Here is a 19060-nt window from a genome sequence, read left to right on the forward strand (position 1 = left end):
ACTGAATTGTTCCCTTTTGTTTTTGGACTAGAAACCCACTTTGTGCATCAGAGCTTCTGCGTCCTATCTGGAGACACTGATTTGTTTCCAACAGACTTCTGACCTCAGTGCATCTTTTTCTTTTGCTCCACAGCGTCAAAGATTTCTTTGGGAAAGGATTTAAACCACGCAAGCGGAATATCAAGGTGTTTTGCGGTAAGTGATGAAAATAAATGACTGCGCGTCTTTATGACCCTTCTGAAATTTGCGAATTTTAATGTATCTGACCTTTTGCATTTCGACCTTTTTAGTCTTTTGTTCTCACCTGGCGTGCAGGTGTGTTATGTTCTTAAATTTACAACAATGGGTTGTTGATACAGGTATCACAGGTTGATATTAGCCAATGATAAAAAGGTGAAAATGCCCTTAACTGCAGTGGTTATAACTAATCTGCAATGTAGAAAAGAAATCCACTGAAAACTATAATGCATGTTGTTATGTCGTTGAAATTGAAGTTACAGTTTTGTGGTACCACAATGCAGAACTTTTTTTTACTGACTTTTAAATCGCACCAAAGTTGTCGAAGTGACACTACATTCTTATAGAAGATAGACAGAGCGAATTAACATGGTGCTGCCCTCTACTGGCAATGTCTTGTCACACCAGGTTGTGCGTTAATTGAAAACTACTGAAAATACTTAACATGCTAAAGTTATTATCTCACTGGGCTTTTATGGACTAACAGGTTAATCAGATTTCTCTCCACAGGCTTGAGGATTGCACAGAGACCACGAAGGATCAGGATTTGTCGTTCAGCCAGGATGATGATTTATTGCACCCAAACTCTGCTGTTGTTGTTGTCTCATCTGGTTCTGTCAGGCCGGGCCCTGACTGTCCCCACAATCCCTGACAGCTTCTTCTACCATGACTTCCTCAATGGAAATGGCAACAAAGAAAGTAAAATAAATATAATGTTTATGTTAGATCTTAACCGGGTTTCAGTCCATATTTTTAAACACAATTAGGGGCAGTATGTGTTCTGTTAATCGATATTTTCAAGCACCATTCATAGATGTATTGTCAATATTTGCTACAGTTCATTTCAGTGGTGTGAAGCTGAATGTGGAGTCTGCTCAGCCATCAGTGTTTGCAGTCAGAGGGGGTAACGCCACCATGCCGTGCAGGTTTTGGCATGAGCCTGAGTTGAGCTCACCAAGGGAAGTCCGTGTCAAGTGGTCCTGGCTGCCTGTTGCTGGGGGAGAGGAGATAGACGTGCTGGTGGCTATTGGCTCCCGCAGTCGAAGTTTTGGGGAGTTCAGGTTGTTCAAAGGGCAAATAATTCATTCATGATTATTCTTTGGTGTTATTAGTGGCTGAATGAGTCTATTTGTGTATGTATTAACTCACAGTATGACTCTGGTTGTCTGTTGGTCAGAGGTCGCGTGCAGCTCAGACAGGATTTCCCAGGAGATGCAGCACTTGTGATGACTAAACTCCAGCTGAATGACACAGGCCATTACCGCTGCGAGGTGGTGGACAGACTGGAGGACAAGAGCTCTTCAGTTTATCTGGAGTTACGAGGTACACTATGTCCACCTACACTGATTCTCAGAGCCAATGCGAGTCCAAATATTACAGAGAGCCTGCTTTTATCCTATCAGAGATCCATTTTTAGTAACAGATTAAACTGATGTTAAATGTTAATTAAACTTAATGCACTGAAGATAAAGGCCAGCTGAGATGCTTGTTCTTTAAAATTGCATTTGACCTGTTTTACCTATTTTTCTTGCATTTATCCATTCGATTGTTGTTTATTTCTTGGTGAACTAGGATACACTTGTATAAATGTGTACTGTATGTACGATACACTTAAAGTCATTCCTGGAAATAAATGCGTTAGTTATAGTTGAATTTAATGAATTGTAATAGGCCTTGTATCTGTACTAGGGCTATTACTACTTCTCCTACAACTATCAAAAACTATAATTAGTATAATTATTGTAAAGCTAATATTCAAAAGCACTGCGTAAGAGACTTTGAAGCCCACATACTGTGGTAATAGTACATCAGCTATCTAATTAATTCCTCCACCCAGGTGTGGTGTTTCCCTACCAGCACCCTCGTGGTCAGTACCACCTGAGCTTCCTGGGAGCCCAGCAGGTCTGCGAGGAGCAGGACTCCACAATGGCCACCTTCACCCAGCTCTTTCAGGCCTGGAAGGAGGGTCTGAACTGGTGCAATGCAGGCTGGCTGGCTGACGGGACAGTCCAGTACCCCATCACCCGGCCCAGGATGCCCTGCGGGGGGCACGGCCTCGCCCCGGGTGTCCGGAGTTACGGCAAACGGCACCCGCACCTTCAGCGCTACGATGTCTTCTGCTTCTCGTCTTCACTCCAAGGTGATGCAGCCTTTTAGGAAGTGTGAGATGGTATGACACCAGCTATGTCACAGATTCACAGCAGAGAGTTTGACTTGTCATTGAAGGAAAAGCACATATAAAATATTATATATTATAATAATTATTATTATTATAAATTATTATATATTGAATATTAACAATATTCAAGGGCCCCAGTAAGACATAACCAGGAGCCGGAAACCAAAGCAGCTGAATGGAATTCAGCCATCAGTAATGTTATTATTTACACCTGTGCTTTTCCTAGTTTGACATATCAAAATGTCCTCTGTGGAATAGGCTTAAATATCCATTCCCTCTCTTTGTTATCGATCAGTGAATAGAATCTCATGCTCAAGTACCGCACTGCTTTGAAACTTTCTTCTTTTAGTTCTCTGCTTTTGTCTCCTCTTATTAAAAGGCCCCTGTCACTGTAAATATGCAGCAGCCAACATGAAGCTTCATTAAGCCTGCATTGACCTTAGCTAAACAGTGTACAACAATTACACTGCAATGTTAATTAACTATGACCTCTATCGTAAAGAAATGTAATTAGTAATTCACAGTATAATCACTGGAAACTTTCCTAAATGTTATACACATTACCAGGGCTCTAAAGATATATCCTCCATGCTTTCTTCATTTTAGTGCCTTTAGACTCTTTACAGCTCATTTATAGAAAATGTCAGATACATTTTGCTGTATATTTAAAGTTTTTTTACCCAAAGACTGATGAAGTTTGCCCCAGTTCTCATGCATGATCATGTTTCCTAGCAAGGATTTCCCACCTTACAACCTAAACAAGACAGCATTTTAATAAATCTAGTAAGATAATTGATAACAGGATTGTGGGATAAAGAAGGAATATCCATAACCAAATATTTTTCACTTGAATATTATCTCTTCATGTGCATCTCAGTGTAAACAAGTAAAAGTAAATAAACAGCATAAAAAAGTATGCATTTACATAAGTCCCTAGTTAAAATGAATCAAAATGTTTAAGTTCTGATCTAAGCTGTGGAAAGGTTTCTAACTATCACAATAAATGTGTTTCCTTCAAAGGTAAAGTCTTTTATCTTCAGCCCTCTGACAAGATGAACCTGACTGAGGCTCAGCAGGCGTGTCAGGAGTACGGAGCAGAGATCGCCAAAGTCGGGCAACTCTACGCCTCCTGGAAATTCGCAGGGCTGGACCACTGTGACGCTGGCTGGCTGGCTGATGGAAGCGTCCGGTACGCCATCACCAGGCCACGAAGAAACTGTGGTCCCTCTGAGCCCGGAGTGCGCAGCTTTGGCTTCCCACCTCCCCAGCACAAGCATGGAGTCTACTGCTACGAGTCAGATGATGAATGACTGTAGAACGTACTGTAGAGCTGATGAAGACCATGACTTCTATGTGGAATTTAAGTTGTGATTATTTTGTTACTGACAGTTCTACTGTATAACCATGTACCTCTGGTGATTTTCACATTATGGAAGGTGTTGGGTGATTTTGCAGCTTATTTTTATATAACAAATGCCTTTTCTAACCATTAAAATCCTTGCACAGAAGTACTGTCTCTTGTCTCTCCACACAGAAACAGTACACACACATACCGGCTGTGAAATAAAAACAAATCTAACTAACTATCTGAGGTTTATTCATGAATAAAGCCAAAATAATTAAACTGTTACAATTCTTTCAATGAAACATGTCATAAACAGTAAACTATAGTCTCTTTATGTTAGTGTGTGTGTAAACCCTTCCCTAGTCAAACTCTGCTTCGAAGAGGAGTCTCTCGATTTTCATCCTGACGTCTGCCTTCTTCTGAGGGGACAACTTTTTAAACATTTTCACAAGGTTCATGAAATAGTATTCATCGCAGTCTTGTGGTTTTTCAATGTTTGTCTGTACAGTTCGGTCACATTTAGAAACGTCTGCTGGCTCCGTGCTCCTCTTCCTCTTATCGCTAGTGTCACATTTCTTTGACTTGGAGATGGCGGGAAACACGGACTGTCTGCTGCTCGTTCCTTGGATGTCTTGGTCGTCTGAATCCGGGATGATTGTTATGACGTCACTGTCACTGTCGCTCTCCTGTGAGGTCAACAACAACAAACAACACAATAAAATCTGTGGGCTTATTACACAACCAATCAGAGTGAATCAGATCTTAGCTGTACAATACACAATTTGCGATTGGTAAGTCCAAAAGGCGCCTAAATCTGAAAACTAATGTTCGTCTGAGCGTTTTTGCACATCTCATTCCCTGGACAATATTTTGCACATTACTGCAAATTGTACAGCTCTTCATTCACTTTATGTAAAGGATGGTCACATTGTACATATTCTTTTTTTATATATATTTGTATATATTGTATTCGTCTCTCTTTTTTGTCTCTATTTCATTTTTATTCAGTTACATCCTCCAAAGATCCTACAGATCACAAAATGTGCAAACTGGTTGTGAAGTCAACAGATGCAACAGTCACTAGTCACCTTCTGGATGCCATGCAGTAATTAAAATAAACAATATGTTGTTGACAGTAAAAATTGACATAGGAAGCTCTGTTCATTCATGCAGAAGAAAAATAGGAGCTTAATTCAAACTTAAATCACCCAGCAGAAGTCGAATCCCTGAAGGAGCAACTACCTTTTCATTTGAGTGTCTTAATTAACTGCAACATGATTAACTCAAACGTGTAGACGGAGACAATGCACACAGCCGTGCCCGTGACAAACAGCTTAGCTGAAGTGCAAAACACATGCTCACAGCCTTACTATGTCATATGAAAGCATGTGACTCTCTCCAGGCGTCAGCGATGGAGTAATCAACCCTTCGCTTTGCACTCTTTTTGCCACAGCTGTCTCTACGTTGGATAATTCTTGGGTTCTCCGCTCTTGAGTGCGACGGCAGAAAGGCAGATGATTGGTGAAATCTCTTCTCCTTATCAGCGTGGCTGTGCAGTACAAACAGTGGTAATGCTGCTGTTTCCTGCACTGCAGTCCACATCTGTGGATAGTGTACTCTGAAATGTGAACAACACATTTAATTTATGAATGAATTCGTAAGGAGTCATTTTGCTGACACTGTCAATTAATTACAAAGGAGGTAAAAACCTTTACCTCCAACAAAGATGGCTTTCTGTAGATGGTTGTTCAAATGAAGCAGGGTCCTGGAGTGTTTTGAGGGTTTGAAATAAGCTGGGACACAAAATGGACAATGAAATCTGCTTGGAGTGCAGCAATTGTGGCATTTTTGCAGAGGAGGTCTGGACAATCCCTTCTGGATGGATACATGATCCTGGAATAGATAATAAAGTAATTATTAATAAAAGTATGGCTACTTAGAGAGTCAGCTCTTGATATTCTAGGTTATGCAGCTCAATTCAAATGTGAGTTAGATGTACTGCTGATTTATGTCCCTATTAGTCTGCTAGCCTTGCAAACGTTTACTGCGGCTCTGTTGTGATGTTTGTAGTGGATAAATGTTTCCCCTTGGACATTTCTTTTTACATTATTTTATTACATTATTTAAGTTAGTTAGAAGTGAAGTTAGTTATGTTTAGCGGTCGTTAGCTGGCTCGCCCAAGCTACCAGCTGAACAATTGAGGAAAAGTCAAGAAGTTCTCTGAGGTATTAAGTCAACTACATGGCAGTGGGTCACATATGAGTGAGTGGTTAGGGTTATAAAGAAGTTCACGAACACAGTCGTTCGTGTATTTGCTTACTTGTAGCTGCTGACCATCGTCCATTGTTCCCAAAGAAACTTCTGCTGTGGATGTTTCTTTAGGTTGCTTTTAATTGTTTTGTTTTTCTTCTTCTTCCCCGTTGGAAGGAGCATCACCGCCGCCTACTGGACAAGAAGGAAAACTACTACATTGTTTCTTTAGGTGACTTTATGTTCAGCAAATATTGAAAACCTTATTATTGTACGTTTATACAATAACTGAAAGATTTACAACACATATCTCGTCTACATGGATTTATATTAGAGTGTTAGTGCAGACAAACGTGGATCCATTTGTGTCTTTTAAAGTAAAATTCTGTCAAACAAAATGATCTGTACTCTCTTTACAAATGTTTTATATCCTATGCAATTCAGCGGGAACTCAGCTTCTCATACCTTCTGTCATCCCACCTTAAAGAAATTGACTTCTTAAACTTAATTTTGCCTCCAACAGAGCTTCACTTTGAAATATTTAACGATATGTATCCTTCAGGAGAACTCCTTGTATAATCTGTGATGAAGAAGGAGAAACTATGGACCATTTATTTTTCGTCTGTCCTTATAGAAATACTTGTGTGTGATATGTACGATTAGCTAGAATCAAAACTTGTCTTTGTTGTTCTCACTCACCCACTGTAAAGCCAATAATATGTCCAATATTTCAACTGTAGATCCTGATGAATAATTTCCTGTCTAATGGAATGACATAAAAAATGTGCTGTATTTGACAACTTCATTTTTAAAAATAATAACACAAGAAATTTTGTTGTGTGTCTCACTGCTCTCGCCTGTCTTCCAAATTATTCCCTTGACCTCTGACTTCCAGGCACTCTCTGCAGAGGTTGTTCAACCAGTCTATCCAACTTTTTAATTTCCCTCCAGACCCACATGAGCAGGAGCCAACACAAACAAAATACATCTTGTTCAATAAGTGGAAAACACCTGCAACACTTTGAATTGTATATCGTCACTGGAATTCAAGGATCTCTTGATAACAAAACATTTCCTTTTGTTTCCTCTTTAACCCATTTCAAAGCCAAGAGAGTGCAGCCAACGCTTTAAATGTTAATGCACGCTCTAAAACACTGTTTGACTTTAATTTTAAACACATATTGTTTGAACTGCACGAGCAAATCCAAGCTGTAGTCTTATTAACTTGATAATTATCTTGGCAAAACTGCACATTATTAAGAGTAGATTGACCAAAGTTAAGCTTTTTTTTCTACATAAAAAAATGGACACTACACTTAAACAATTATTTTTTCTTTTATAATGTTGTTTCCTTGAAAAGAGATCACGTTGTTGTCATCTACTGAGCTTTACTGTGAATGCACTCACTTCCTGGGATGCTTACGTTTGAGCCGTTTCCCTGTATTTTCGATACTGTGATTCCGCTCACATGCTGTCCTTTGTTAATGCTTGTGACAAAAAAACAAAATTATTTGTTAATACATATCCACACTAGAGTCACTCAAAGAGGGAAACAGCTTCACATTAATTATTTATAATTTCTGTATGTACTTTTGCCATCAGTAAATCTAAACAGCATCTTAAACTTATCTTCAAATCTTTACCACACTCTCTTTAACTCAACTAACTTTAAATCAATATACAGGAATTTACAGTATACGTCAGTCTTTTGGTCTAAATTGAATCCTGAGAGAGAGAAAACTTTTCAAATGAAGGTTTAATCACAGCCAGCAGATGGCAGTCAGATGTTTGGGTGCTTTTAGTCAACAATAAGAGCAGAACAAAAAGTGCAGAAACTACTAAACTGTATATTAGCTCTCTCAGTTATATTACAAATAGACAAACCTTAGAGAATAATAGAAGCTATCTCTGCCCATGCCGTGATTTAATGTGATCAACAAAGTGTATCACACGACTGGACTGGATAGTAGATTTTCTAAATTTCCTGAATTCACTGTGAACAAACTGCAGTCATGCAGAAAATCTGGCATTTATGGAAATACAATCAGATTAAATGTGAAGAATGCAGGATGACACAAATGTGACTGAAAGTCGGATGTGAATTGTGACGGCTGAGGATGTAAAAGGGGAGGGAGAAAAAGCAGAGAAGAACACAGTGTACAGCCAGTTACTGAAGTATGTTCACAGACCCCGCAATATCTCTCAGGTTTATGAGACATTCATATGTGGGAGAGTGTAATATTTGCTGTGCAGCTGATTCAGCCTCTCAGGAAACATAGCGACACAATCTTCACTTACAAACTCTGTACTGTAAAGCGACAAATAAATCAACCTTCTAACCTTGCAAACTGCACAAAACAGAGACAGACTAAACTGCTGTAGGGTACGGAAGGAACAGTAAGGAAGTGCCTTGTGAAAGGTTATTAATGCAACATTATGCACAGTACACACAGTTCCTTGAAAGTAAGCATGTTCCTGCTCTGACCTCCACACCCATGACTGTAGGTGTATGACACAATGTCTGTGTGAGTGGATACATTAATAAGGACATTAAAACTCAGGTTAATGCAGCTGTATTACATGGAAAAAGAAAAGAGCAGAAAAAATAAAAGCCTTTGATCAAATAACATTTAGGTTTAGTTAATTTGAGATCATATAAAACACGTTTAGCTCCATCTTGTTCTTTTTTTTAAAAAAAATAGAATTGTGTTGATTTTTAAACTCTGAGTTGAATTATTCATTGTGTTCCAGCAGTGGTATATTGTACAGTGAATGTGTTTCCTTTTTAGGCTAATTTACACTTGTGCTTGCCATTTTATGTCATTTTGCACTTACACATCGCCATATCTCATAGAGAATTAACTTTTCACTCTATGCATTTATTTGATAACTATAGTACTTTTCACATTGAACCTTTTACAAAACACATGATCAGGTTATATAATACAACAAAACTTATTCAAATAAGCTCCACCTCATCCAGCTGCAACATTAATACACTGCTCCTATGTAATAATTATTATACAACATTATAATCCTATAATAACACTGAATAACTGCATAATGAGAAAATATATCTCCTCTTGCATTAGAAAAGTATGCAGTTAAAAGTACCAAAAAGCTAATAGAACAATGGCTCAGCGTCATAGAGAAGAAAGCCTATTAAGTTTGTAGTAGTAAAAAAAATGAAATACATAACACAGACAGAGAATTGTATAAAAAGTTCCTAAATATCAGGAAAACTATCTGATTCAATATTCACAGGAAATAATCTGTTTAAAACTCATCCAAATCTCTCGTTTTACACAGTTGATCAGTTGTTCTGTTGACATCCCAAATCTCAATCAAATCAGCCAGTTTATTGTTTCTCAGCAGACATTATCTGCATGTAAATCATCGCGTCACGGGAGTGAACAATAACTGTGATTGAAAGAAAAAGTCTCCTTCACCAAATGTATTAATTGCATGAAAAACATGATTAGGCCTCTGTGTTATGCTTTCAGTACCAAGAATCTCTCAGTCACATTTTAAAGGTGATAGTATTGTCATTATATCACATGGTAGTCAAATGAGGAGAGAGTGTGGAGGAAAATCCATCTGGCTTCTTAATAGCTCATATCAACACATTGTGATGGAGTCAGAAGACGTATATTTATCCCCTCGGAGCATTATAGCAGATTTAATTCATGTATATAAAAGCTTTTATAGAGCAGTGCACTTCAACAAATTCAAGAAAATCTCAGTTTCAGGCTCCAAACTGGCAAAATGAAGCTGAGTCAAACTATGAATAGAAATCTTACAAGCTGAAATGAATTCCACACTTGGCGACTTCCTCTTCATAGTTGAGGTTCTCGAGGGTGTAAACCCCAACTTAAGTAATATTTTGGGTTTAACCTCAGGAAACTGTGTCATGAAGTTGGTTGGGAAGTTTCTAAACAAAACAGAGAGAGGTCAGCTGCAGGCTGGTGAAATAAACACCACAGCAATGCAAGTGTGTTAAGAGATGTTGTCTTTTGTTTATTTTGTGTCTGTGATTCAGACACTAATATGAATTGTTTTCTATGTTCTGCTGCCCTTTTATTGTATATTGGTGGGTACTGTGATTAGGTGAGTAGCTGCAACTACACAGAGAATTAATAAGGGAAAACATCTGACAGGTCATCTGCACAATGCCCACAATGCAAAGTTGTCCTATAGTTAACATGTGCCTGTTAGGGTCACAGCAGTAAAGAGAGGCCCTGTCTTCCTGTAGATTATATAACTTAAATGCTACCAAAAATAAACTGCAAATATCTAATCTGTCTTTACTGTTGTGTGCCTTTCTTTTTCTTTTCTTTTTAGAGATTACATATTTTATTATTCTTTATTGTGAGGATAATGATGTAGTCAATTCTAGTCTTTTCTGTTCTGGTGTATGACAACGAAGTAAAAGTGGCACCAGCGCAATCTGGAAATACTAAAAATGATTTATTTGTTCATGTGAGCTGTGTTGAGCTGTGGCCTAACTTCTTTATAATTCATGGGTGAGATAAATACAGCAATGCATAATTAACTTATTGTATGTTTTACATTTAAAACCAAAAGATATTCAAACTTTTTTACTATTCTAATATTCAAATATTCTAACAACAAAAGCAGTTTAAGAACATTTCCTTCTGAATTGCAGTGGAGAAAGGTGTCATTAAACTATAGTCCTGCAAAATGAAAACACATGTATATAGCAGGCTGTGTCTCTAAATGGTAAGCGTGACGATTAATGGGATATTTTTTGTTAGTTTTGTTTTTGCTAACATTTATGTCGGTGTTAAAAACATTGGTCCCATCTGACAAAACACCAAAGGACAGTGGTGGAGGAAGTATTCAGATGGCAGCAATACCACAATGCAAAAATAAGGAATAAGCAAAATGTGCGCATTTAAAATCTTAATGAATAAAAAGTATACAACTTAACTTCAATGTCAAAAAAGGAGACAGAAAATGGGCAATGTGAGTGTTATTATATATTACATACAGGGGCATTAATGTGTAAAGAGCATTTTACAGTTGTGATTAAATGAGTAAACAAAATCCCCCACTGTCACTGACTCTGGTATACCGCCACCCCGCGTATACTATGCATGTACATTAAGCGCACTCCCGTCTTTGCCTACCAGGTCTCTTCTTATCTTTTCTTATCTTTCTTATCTCTAATTTATTTATATTTTAAAATACTTTACTCTGTGTGGTATTTCTTGTGCGATGTATATTTAAGCACCCTGCCCCCAAGGATAAGATTCGCTTGCTATGTTGTAAAAAACGCTACCTGGCAATAAAATCCATTCTGATTCCTGAATTCTGAAAAAAACAACATTCGCCTCTAAAACATAGTTTAAATAAAAGTATTAAAAAAAAAAAAAAGCATAAACCTGGAGTTAATTAAGTAAAGCACTCTCTTTTTTTTTTTTTTTTAATTTCTAGCATTAAAAAAATTAAAATGACATCATGGGTTAAGGTCAGAAACAAGGAGGGGTGAAGCGACGCGAGGGAAGTGGGTGGGACCTGCGGTAACACTCGCTCCTGATTGGCTGCTCCGAGTTCTCCCGTGCGGTCCGAGGTGTTTAAATAGCCAATCAGGCCGCTGTCTTCAGTATGTGTAGAGGCTCCAGTGCACCGCCTGCTCTCTCTCGGTGGAAGACCGCGTCCGAGCGACACCCCGTCTCCGCTCTTACCTTACTCACTTAACCCAAGTGCCATGGAGGAATCAAGTAGTTGACGTTTCCTGCTGCAACCTTCTCTTTTTTAAGCTTTCTTCCCCGTCCGATCACTGCACCCGGTTTGTCGACGTTTTTGAACTCTCTTCGGCGACTTTTTTTTTTACGAGCTTTAACCAACCCGGAAAAAGAAACCATGAAGTACATCATCGGCATCGGCGGGTGAGTTGTTACCGGATGAATGACTGCGGGAGCTAAGAGCTAAAAGCTAACCGAGCTGCTAGGCCCTAAAAGGCCGACACACGTGGGGACGGCGGTCGTGACATCGTTCAATTGACGTTTCCTTTTTATGTTGAACCGCTGTTGTAATTATTGATTAAGCAGATGTGTCCCTTTGTTTACACTCGGAGGTTAATCCTCTCCGGTAAACAATAAACAAAGCTGAGAGCTAACAGTTGTAACCGTGTAATAGAGATAAGTCAGCCCGCCATATGTTGACCCACCCTTTTTTTTACTATCCCTTTCGATTATGATGTTTATATTAATGCATAAAATCCATTAAATGTAACATTTTTCAAGTAGCTGATTGTTTGTTGTTGTTTACTTACAACTGGTTGTTTTTTGTTTTTTAAAATCAGTGATAACTAACTGGATATTATAATTTAAACCCATTTAACAATATAGGAAAATGGGGGAAAATGTTAAAATGTATAAGTGCACTATCAAATACATGTTTCCAGGTGCAGTCTTTTGATGTCAGTCTAATCATTAATGCACCAGCTTTACGACTTCATGTGTGGGTTGCACCATCCCCCCATTCATTGCCATGTTATTGCTTTGTGCCACGCAGAGTAACCAATGGAGGGAAAACCACCCTCACCAACAGGCTGATCAAGAACCTGCCCAACTGTTGTGTGGTACACCAGGATGACTTCTTCAAGGTGAGCCTCACATGCACACATCACGTCTGTACATTTTTGGATTTGGATATAGTAAAACCAAAGGGAATCGCTCTGAGTAACACATGTTGGTGTGGTGTTAACACTTTGCTGCCTGTGTCATACAGTTTTGATCTAGTGTGTAAAATAGCCTTCCCTGTAGCAGAGTGTAGCACTAGTCGTATGTACCTGGGTACATCTTATCAATGTATGTTTCAGCCCCAAGATCAGATTGAAGTTGGTGAAGATGGCTTTAAGCAGTACGATGGTAAGCCTGGGTTTTTATGAAAGGTTTGTGTTTGTGTGTGTGTGTGTGTGTGTGTGTTTTGTTGTGAGGTTGCTTTATTTGTAGTCTGCATGCAATATTGACGGGCCTTAACACTGAACACGTTTCTAACTTGCGCTCTGCAATTTTCTGTGCGTTCTCTCCTTTTTCCTTCCCCCTTCTGCTCTTCAGTCATTACTGCTTTGGACATGGACGCCATGATGAGTACGATCTACGCATGGTTGGAGAACCCGGTGAAGTTTGAGAAGTCTCATGGCGTTAATAACACCCTGGATACAGAGATTGTCCCAAAGTCTGACCACAAGGAGGATGAGGAGACTCACATCCTTATTGTGGAGGGCTTCCTGCTTTACACCTACGGGTAAGAATGTGTGTTCGCAACATTTGTGTTGGTTGTTTCTCGCCGTTAAAGAAATGGGACGAGTAGATTAATTTATCTCTACTCCTGCAGACCTTTGATCGACGTGCTGAACCAACGCTACTTTATTTCCATCCCATATGAAGAATGCAAAAAGAGGAGGTGGTAAGTGTTCAGACCCTTTGCTTAACTGGTGTTTGTATTCTACTCTGCTGTTGTATTTGCCATATATAATTGTTGTTGTCTCTGTGTAGCTCTAGGAACTACGCGGTGCCAGACCCCCCCGGCCTGTTCGATGGCCACGTCTGGCCCATGTATCTGAAACATAAGAACATCATGGAGACATCAAGTGTTGACATCTGTAAGTCTGTGTGCATGTGTGTTTTTGTTTGTTTTTTTTGTAATTGCTTTTCTGTATTTATTTTGCAAGCAACGATTAAAAGTTTCTCTCATTGATTAAACATACGTTTGCTATTACAGTGCAGCTAGATGGAACCAAGTCAAAGGAACAGCTGTTCAACTTTGTCTACGGCGACATCCTGAATAACATCCAGAAGTCTCTTTAACAAACAAAGGTACACAAACCGTCTGACTGTCTGGTTACGAAATAATTCCATTTAAAAAAAAAAAAAAAAGTGTTTGATCATTTTTGTTTTTCCTTTTTTGCAGGTCATACGATCGGCTAAAAGTAGCATATACTCAGCCTGCAAGCAGAAGACCGCCTTGCCTTAAGTTTTCTACCTGGCAGCTCATTTAGCTGACTGCTATGATTTTTTTGAAAATGTACATTTTTAACTGACGGCATCAAATGCTGGCATGACTTTTATATCGACCATATTTATTGCTTTGTTACAGCCTACACTCGAAACAGTTGATGGACTTGTTCAGAGGATGATTGCACTCAGTTGCATATGTCAATAAATGACCTCCTACCGATTCTGTGGTCTTGTGGTGATTATTTTAAGGAGATGGTGCCCTCTCTCCAGCTGTTACACCGACAGCAAAGTGAAACCCTACATAATGTAACTTCTGAGTCTCGTGAAGTCCCCATTTGTAAACAGCAGTTTTCATCAACCCTTGAACGCCCTGGACAGCTGCTAAGTTAAGCACAGTGTGTGCAGAAGGCTTTCACTATCTTGCTCTCAGGCAACAGTTGGTGTGGGTGATAACTGTGGAATCACAAGGTTGAACCATGTGGTGTCAAGTTCAGAGCAAAACTCTTATCTAAATTCAGACAGACGGTCAATTTCCCTGGAAGTGTTTTCTTTAAAATGCATTTCTAATTACATATTTTCAAAGATCTCTTTAGTTGGTTTAACAGAGCAATAGCTTTGTGTTATAGAGAGAAGATTGGAAGTAAATACTTAACATCATATCATTTTATGTAGGAAAATACACATGATTATGGACCAAGGTGTTGGTTGCACATGCCGTATATAATGTATGTGATCTTTTCTTTTTATTCCACAAAGGCATATTAAAAGCCTTGTGTACATTGGTTGCTGTGAATGGGACCAAGCTGTCCAGAATTTCTGGGCAGGAATGTAGCATCACTGGATGCAAGCAGACCATCACTTGGCGCAAGTGGAAAAAAATAGGGTGGATAACCAGATTTCCCTCCCACACCAATGTTTTGAGTGAATGTCTTTAGAGCAGTGGTTTAATCCCATACGCAAAGACATTTATTTTTAAAATGATGCTTCAACCCAGTTACAATAAATAAACTGAACCATTTGGTTGGATTCTTTATAAAGCTGCGGTAACCTTTATGGTTGCAAACACTGCTTAATGTGTTATTACAGTAAGCACACATGTGTTTATCTGTATATTCCTGTTTTATGTGTTTAAACACACAATATGTGGTTCAATGTAATTCATTATAGAAGGGCTGCGTCCTGTATGTATGAGATATGAGATATGAGTTTTTAACTGAAATAACTTCCAATTAGTGCAATTATGCAATCTTATAATACAGCATTAGGCCTGTGCATTAACAAACAGACTGTAATGTAACTGAAAAATCCAAACTCCTGTAGCTGTAAATCCCGTAATTATCCGATAGGGTGTATCAAGCCCTCTGAGGGAGTGAAACCTGTTTCTTGTCCTTTCTTCACTCCACTGTGAAAGCACAAGTTATGTAATGTTACTATAGACACATATAGAAGTAGGTCAGAGCTCCTGTCCTACATATGAGAAGTAGCCCCCCCCATTGTTGTATAATCCATTGTAGTTACAATTTAAAAGATCAGTTTCAATACATTATGCATTAATTTTAAAAGTAAATAAATCTAACTGCTGTTTTTTTTTGTTTTTTTTAACTAACTCGCCTTTGAAGATGAACTACATGCTATTTTTGAATTTCTGCCTGAAACATTTTTCCATTTAAGAGTCACTGTCTTCCCACTTTCTCTGAATGTGTCACTCTGGACTTAAACAACCCTCAAATGTTGATATTACGCTGCATGCAGGACAAATGGAGGTCTGACAAACAGAGCACGTGTTGTATTATTCACAGAGCACAAAGCAGCTCTTATGGGTTTCTCTGGTTCCAGACAGACTGCCTGATTGACACATCAGTGACTGCAGCAACAGCACAGACAGATGGTGAACATCTGTCTTATAAAGCATGTTCAGTGCATTTTTAGTTATTTAGTTATAGTTTATAACTGAGGTTTTCTAGTCATATTTATGCATTTTGATGGCCTCAAATAACTTTACAGTATTTATTCCACCCATTTCCTCTGCAGTACATTTCCTCCTGTATGTCCTCACATACAAATGTTTACAACCTTTCTGAACTTCTCTTTTTTTGGTGTGGCCTATGATTGTTGTGATTGTTACAACATATATACAGTCATCAACTCTAAAACACAACCCCAAGTTAAATAATATATGTCATTTAAACTCCAGAATATTCTTTACTGTTCAAGCTCAGGTTAGATTTAATTTAAGGTCACGAGTTGTTGTAAGGGTTGAGTTTGAATAGTTCAGACAACCAGTACATTCAAATGTATAAAGGGGGAGAGAGAAGGAGAGAGCGAGAGAAAGCGATAGTGAGTGGGAGATCCTATTACAATCTTTTCCATCTTGGGAATTTCCTGCAGCTTACTTTAGTATCAAGTAGGACAAACACTAAAATGCTTCACCCCATCTGTTTACAATGCAATTCTTTAGCTTGGACCGAAAAGGCAGAAAGCTTTACTTTGTGTTCATTTTTGCAAACGATATGTCCGTTTTTCAGTGTTTTCTATGCGACTCTTGTTCAAAACCATGTACTCTGTGTGCTGACGTCCTCATATGGCTCAACATTTTAACAGTAACTCATAATATGCTTAACTTTAATGACAAAACATTTTTTGAGACGGTGTTAATTTCCTCAAAGGCTAGCTAACTCATTTTAAAACGGGTGTTACTTCATAATGTGCGCTAGCGGGTTGGTCTAGACTTAAATGTGAGAGATAAGCAGTTATGTAACCTTGACTGCTGCTGGCAAGGCCTCCCTCGAGAGAGAGAGAAAAAAAGGGACTATTTCAGGTCTGCTCTCCGGCATTGCTGCATACATTTTACTGCCCTCTACTTCTCTAATACTTTACCTTTCTGTGGCCTTTCTTACTATACACAGCAATGTGTTGGTCTAGTCAGGGAAAGCTTAAAGTGTTAAACATAAACATTATCTTTACTGAAGTGGGCCCTGACTTGCAGAATCTAGGTTACTGTTAACTCATTGTCTAAAGATTCAATATTTCATGGATGGATAGCACCATGGTGGTAGAGGAGAGGATAGCGGTCTTCTGACACCCGTACTGCCTCTGGACTACAACAAACCCTGCAGTTTTCTAAACCGCACCTACCACCACACAAGGGGTTATGAGGGTTGCAGTACTGGCTCTTTCTGGATCTTGTTTGTGTATGTGAGCGAGTGTGTGTCTGCCTGCCTTTCTGTCTGCATGGGTGTGAGTGTGTCTGTGTTGCGCCCGTCTCCTCACACACTTCTCCGCAGTGCATCCAAAAAGCAGAGGAAGCAACAGTCTGCTGTGGTTGACTCAAATAGAGCATACAAACAACACCATAAATCCTCCCTTCAGACCTCTAACTCCATACAGTTAAGGTTTGGATTATCACATCTCCATCTCACGCAGGTCAGACAGGACACGGCCGTGCAACCACTAACTGTCCTGGCAGTATAGAGGTGACTTTGACTCTGTGGCTGCTTGTCTGAAAACGATTTCTTTGTTTCCCTCACAGCTCTGCAATGCATCCTTTAACATACTCCCTTCTGTTTTCTTCTGCTACCCAACCAAAGAAAACAACAACGACAAGGCACATTCATTTAATCAAATCATCCTTTCCCTCCACCGCAACTACGCAGCTCTTCAAAGCCGCCCTCACAGCCTACGAGTTGCTTCTATTTTTACAGCTTTTACTACAGTCTAAGAGGAGCCCATGAAACCAGCCATTCGTGCCATAAAACCTTTTGTGACAATCGGGGTTGTTGTAAGGACTTGTTTTGAAAATGTGATCCTCTAAAGCCAACATGGCAGTGAGCTGAGCGGGGTTAATGCCACACCTGTGGGGCCGATGTGAAGACAGCTTTTCGCCTACTGTGGTTGACCGGCTCTGTCTGTGTTTACGCTGAGTGGAACTGGCCTGGGGAGAAATTACACCACAGTGCAGACACAACAAGGCACTCTGTAACCCATACATGGCATTAGACACTTAAATTGTACACACTTCACTACTTCTGCTACAACACACAGGTGGTGGTAAGCATTTAGGTCCTTTACGTCAGTATAAGTAGCAGTACCACGGTTTAAAAATACGCAGTTACAAGTTACACTGCAAAGTTTTTACTAAAATAAAGTTACATAAACATTATATTGAGGTGTTTTGTAAAATGGCTCCATTTAAAGTGTTAACAGAGGCTATATATTTCATTATTGGATTATTTCTACTGAACCATCAACATATAAAAAGCAATTTAGAACTCCAGGCCCCCCGAAAGCTCCATGGTTACTGTGCCAACTGGTTTGTACTGATTTAACTAAAAATGTGTTTATGCTAATTATATTATCAGATTACACACTACTAAAATGTAATATTAACTGATATGGGCTTAAAGGTGGATCCTGCTTTATTACCAACTTTTTACATTTTGTAGAACATGTCTGTTTTGGTATTGTACAAACAAATAAACAAATGGACAAAAAGAAAAAAAGACAATGAAAACCAAGATTTTTAATGTAATCTGTTACTCCCCAAGCCTGTTATCATATAATACAACATATCATCTTATAATAAATCAATGGTTCCCAAACTTTTTGGCTTATGACCTCTTAATAATAAGTAATGTAGCTGGGGCCAGTTGCTGTTAGCAGTTTCAAAAAAGAGGTATTAAAGGTCCAGTGTGTAAAATTTCTATATATTGGCAGAAATTGTTATATAATATTCATAGATATGTTTCCATTAGTGTATAATCGTGTTTTTGTTACCTTAGAATGAGCTGTTTTTATCTATATTGGACGGACAAACCAAACACTGACTCTAGATAGGGCCTTTTGTGATTGTTGATAAGTTTTGCAGCCACAGTAGTTTCTCCTACGCTTGGAAGGCTGAGCTGTATTCAAATGGTTGCAATCTGCAGCTTTACCACTAGATGCAACTAAATTCTACACACTTGTCCTTTAAGTATCTAAATAACTGAGGCTCAAAGAGGAAAACATACGCACAAAATATTTCACAACAAAAAAACAACATAAAAAATATTGTTGTGCGAAGTT

General features: G+C 38.8%; 3 protein-coding genes across 3 annotated transcripts; 2 read left to right on the top strand and 1 right to left on the bottom strand.

The window, feature by feature from the left end:
• Positions 1-133: 133 nt before the first annotated feature.
• Positions 134-3803, top strand: LOC118343379 (hyaluronan and proteoglycan link protein 3-like; the record flags this gene model as incomplete). Its single annotated transcript, XM_035682172.1, is given in 6 exon segments — positions 134-195; positions 748-936; positions 1076-1298; positions 1415-1560; positions 2075-2377; positions 3437-3803. Coding segments are annotated over 5 exon segments (1098 nt in total). The 3' UTR covers positions 3727-3803.
• A 193-nt stretch (positions 3804-3996) lies between these two features.
• Positions 3997-6193, bottom strand: LOC118343380. Its single transcript, XM_035682174.1, has 4 exons — positions 6082-6193; positions 5477-5654; positions 5132-5379; positions 3997-4447 (listed from the first exon to the last, which is right to left on the bottom strand). Exons 1-4 carry the CDS (start codon positions 6103-6105, stop codon positions 4121-4123), a joined length of 777 nt encoding a protein of 258 aa, XP_035538067.1. The 5' UTR covers positions 6106-6193; the 3' UTR covers positions 3997-4120.
• A 5435-nt stretch (positions 6194-11628) lies between these two features.
• mibp2 (muscle-specific beta 1 integrin binding protein 2) lies at positions 11629-14219 on the top strand. The gene is made up of 8 exons (XM_035652341.1): positions 11629-11923; positions 12552-12642; positions 12859-12907; positions 13097-13286; positions 13377-13448; positions 13538-13644; positions 13764-13858; positions 13953-14219. The coding sequence occupies exons 1-7, from the start codon at positions 11898-11900 to the stop codon at positions 13847-13849; spliced, it is 621 nt and encodes a 206-aa protein (XP_035508234.1). The 5' UTR covers positions 11629-11897; the 3' UTR covers positions 13850-13858; positions 13953-14219.
• The last annotated feature ends 4841 nt before the right edge of the window (positions 14220-19060 follow it).

The sequence above is a fragment of the Morone saxatilis genome, unplaced genomic scaffold (assembly GCF_004916995.1).
Source record: "Morone saxatilis isolate NCDOM2014 unplaced genomic scaffold, NCSU_SB_2.0 Contig11, whole genome shotgun sequence".
Classification (NCBI taxonomy): domain Eukaryota; kingdom Metazoa; phylum Chordata; class Actinopteri; family Moronidae; genus Morone; species Morone saxatilis.

Excerpts from the sequence above, each read along its gene's own strand:
- LOC118343380 (XM_035682174.1), bottom strand. The coding sequence starts at position 6,105 with ATGGACGATGGTCAGCAGCTACAA. Across the intron at positions 5,380-5,476 it reads GAAAGCCATCTTTGTTGGAG|AGTACACTATCCACAGATGT; the intron begins GTAAAGGTTTTT and ends TTCACATTTCAG. Across the intron at positions 4,448-5,131 it reads ACATGCTTTCATATGACATA|GAGAGCGACAGTGACAGTGA; the intron begins GTAAGGCTGTGA and ends TTGACCTCACAG.
- mibp2 (XM_035652341.1), top strand. The coding sequence starts at position 11,898 with ATGAAGTACATCATCGGCATCGGCGG. Across the intron at positions 11,924-12,551 it reads TACATCATCGGCATCGGCGG|AGTAACCAATGGAGGGAAAA; the intron begins GTGAGTTGTTAC and ends TGTGCCACGCAG. Across the intron at positions 12,908-13,096 it reads TGGCTTTAAGCAGTACGATG|TCATTACTGCTTTGGACATG; the intron begins GTAAGCCTGGGT and ends TCTGCTCTTCAG.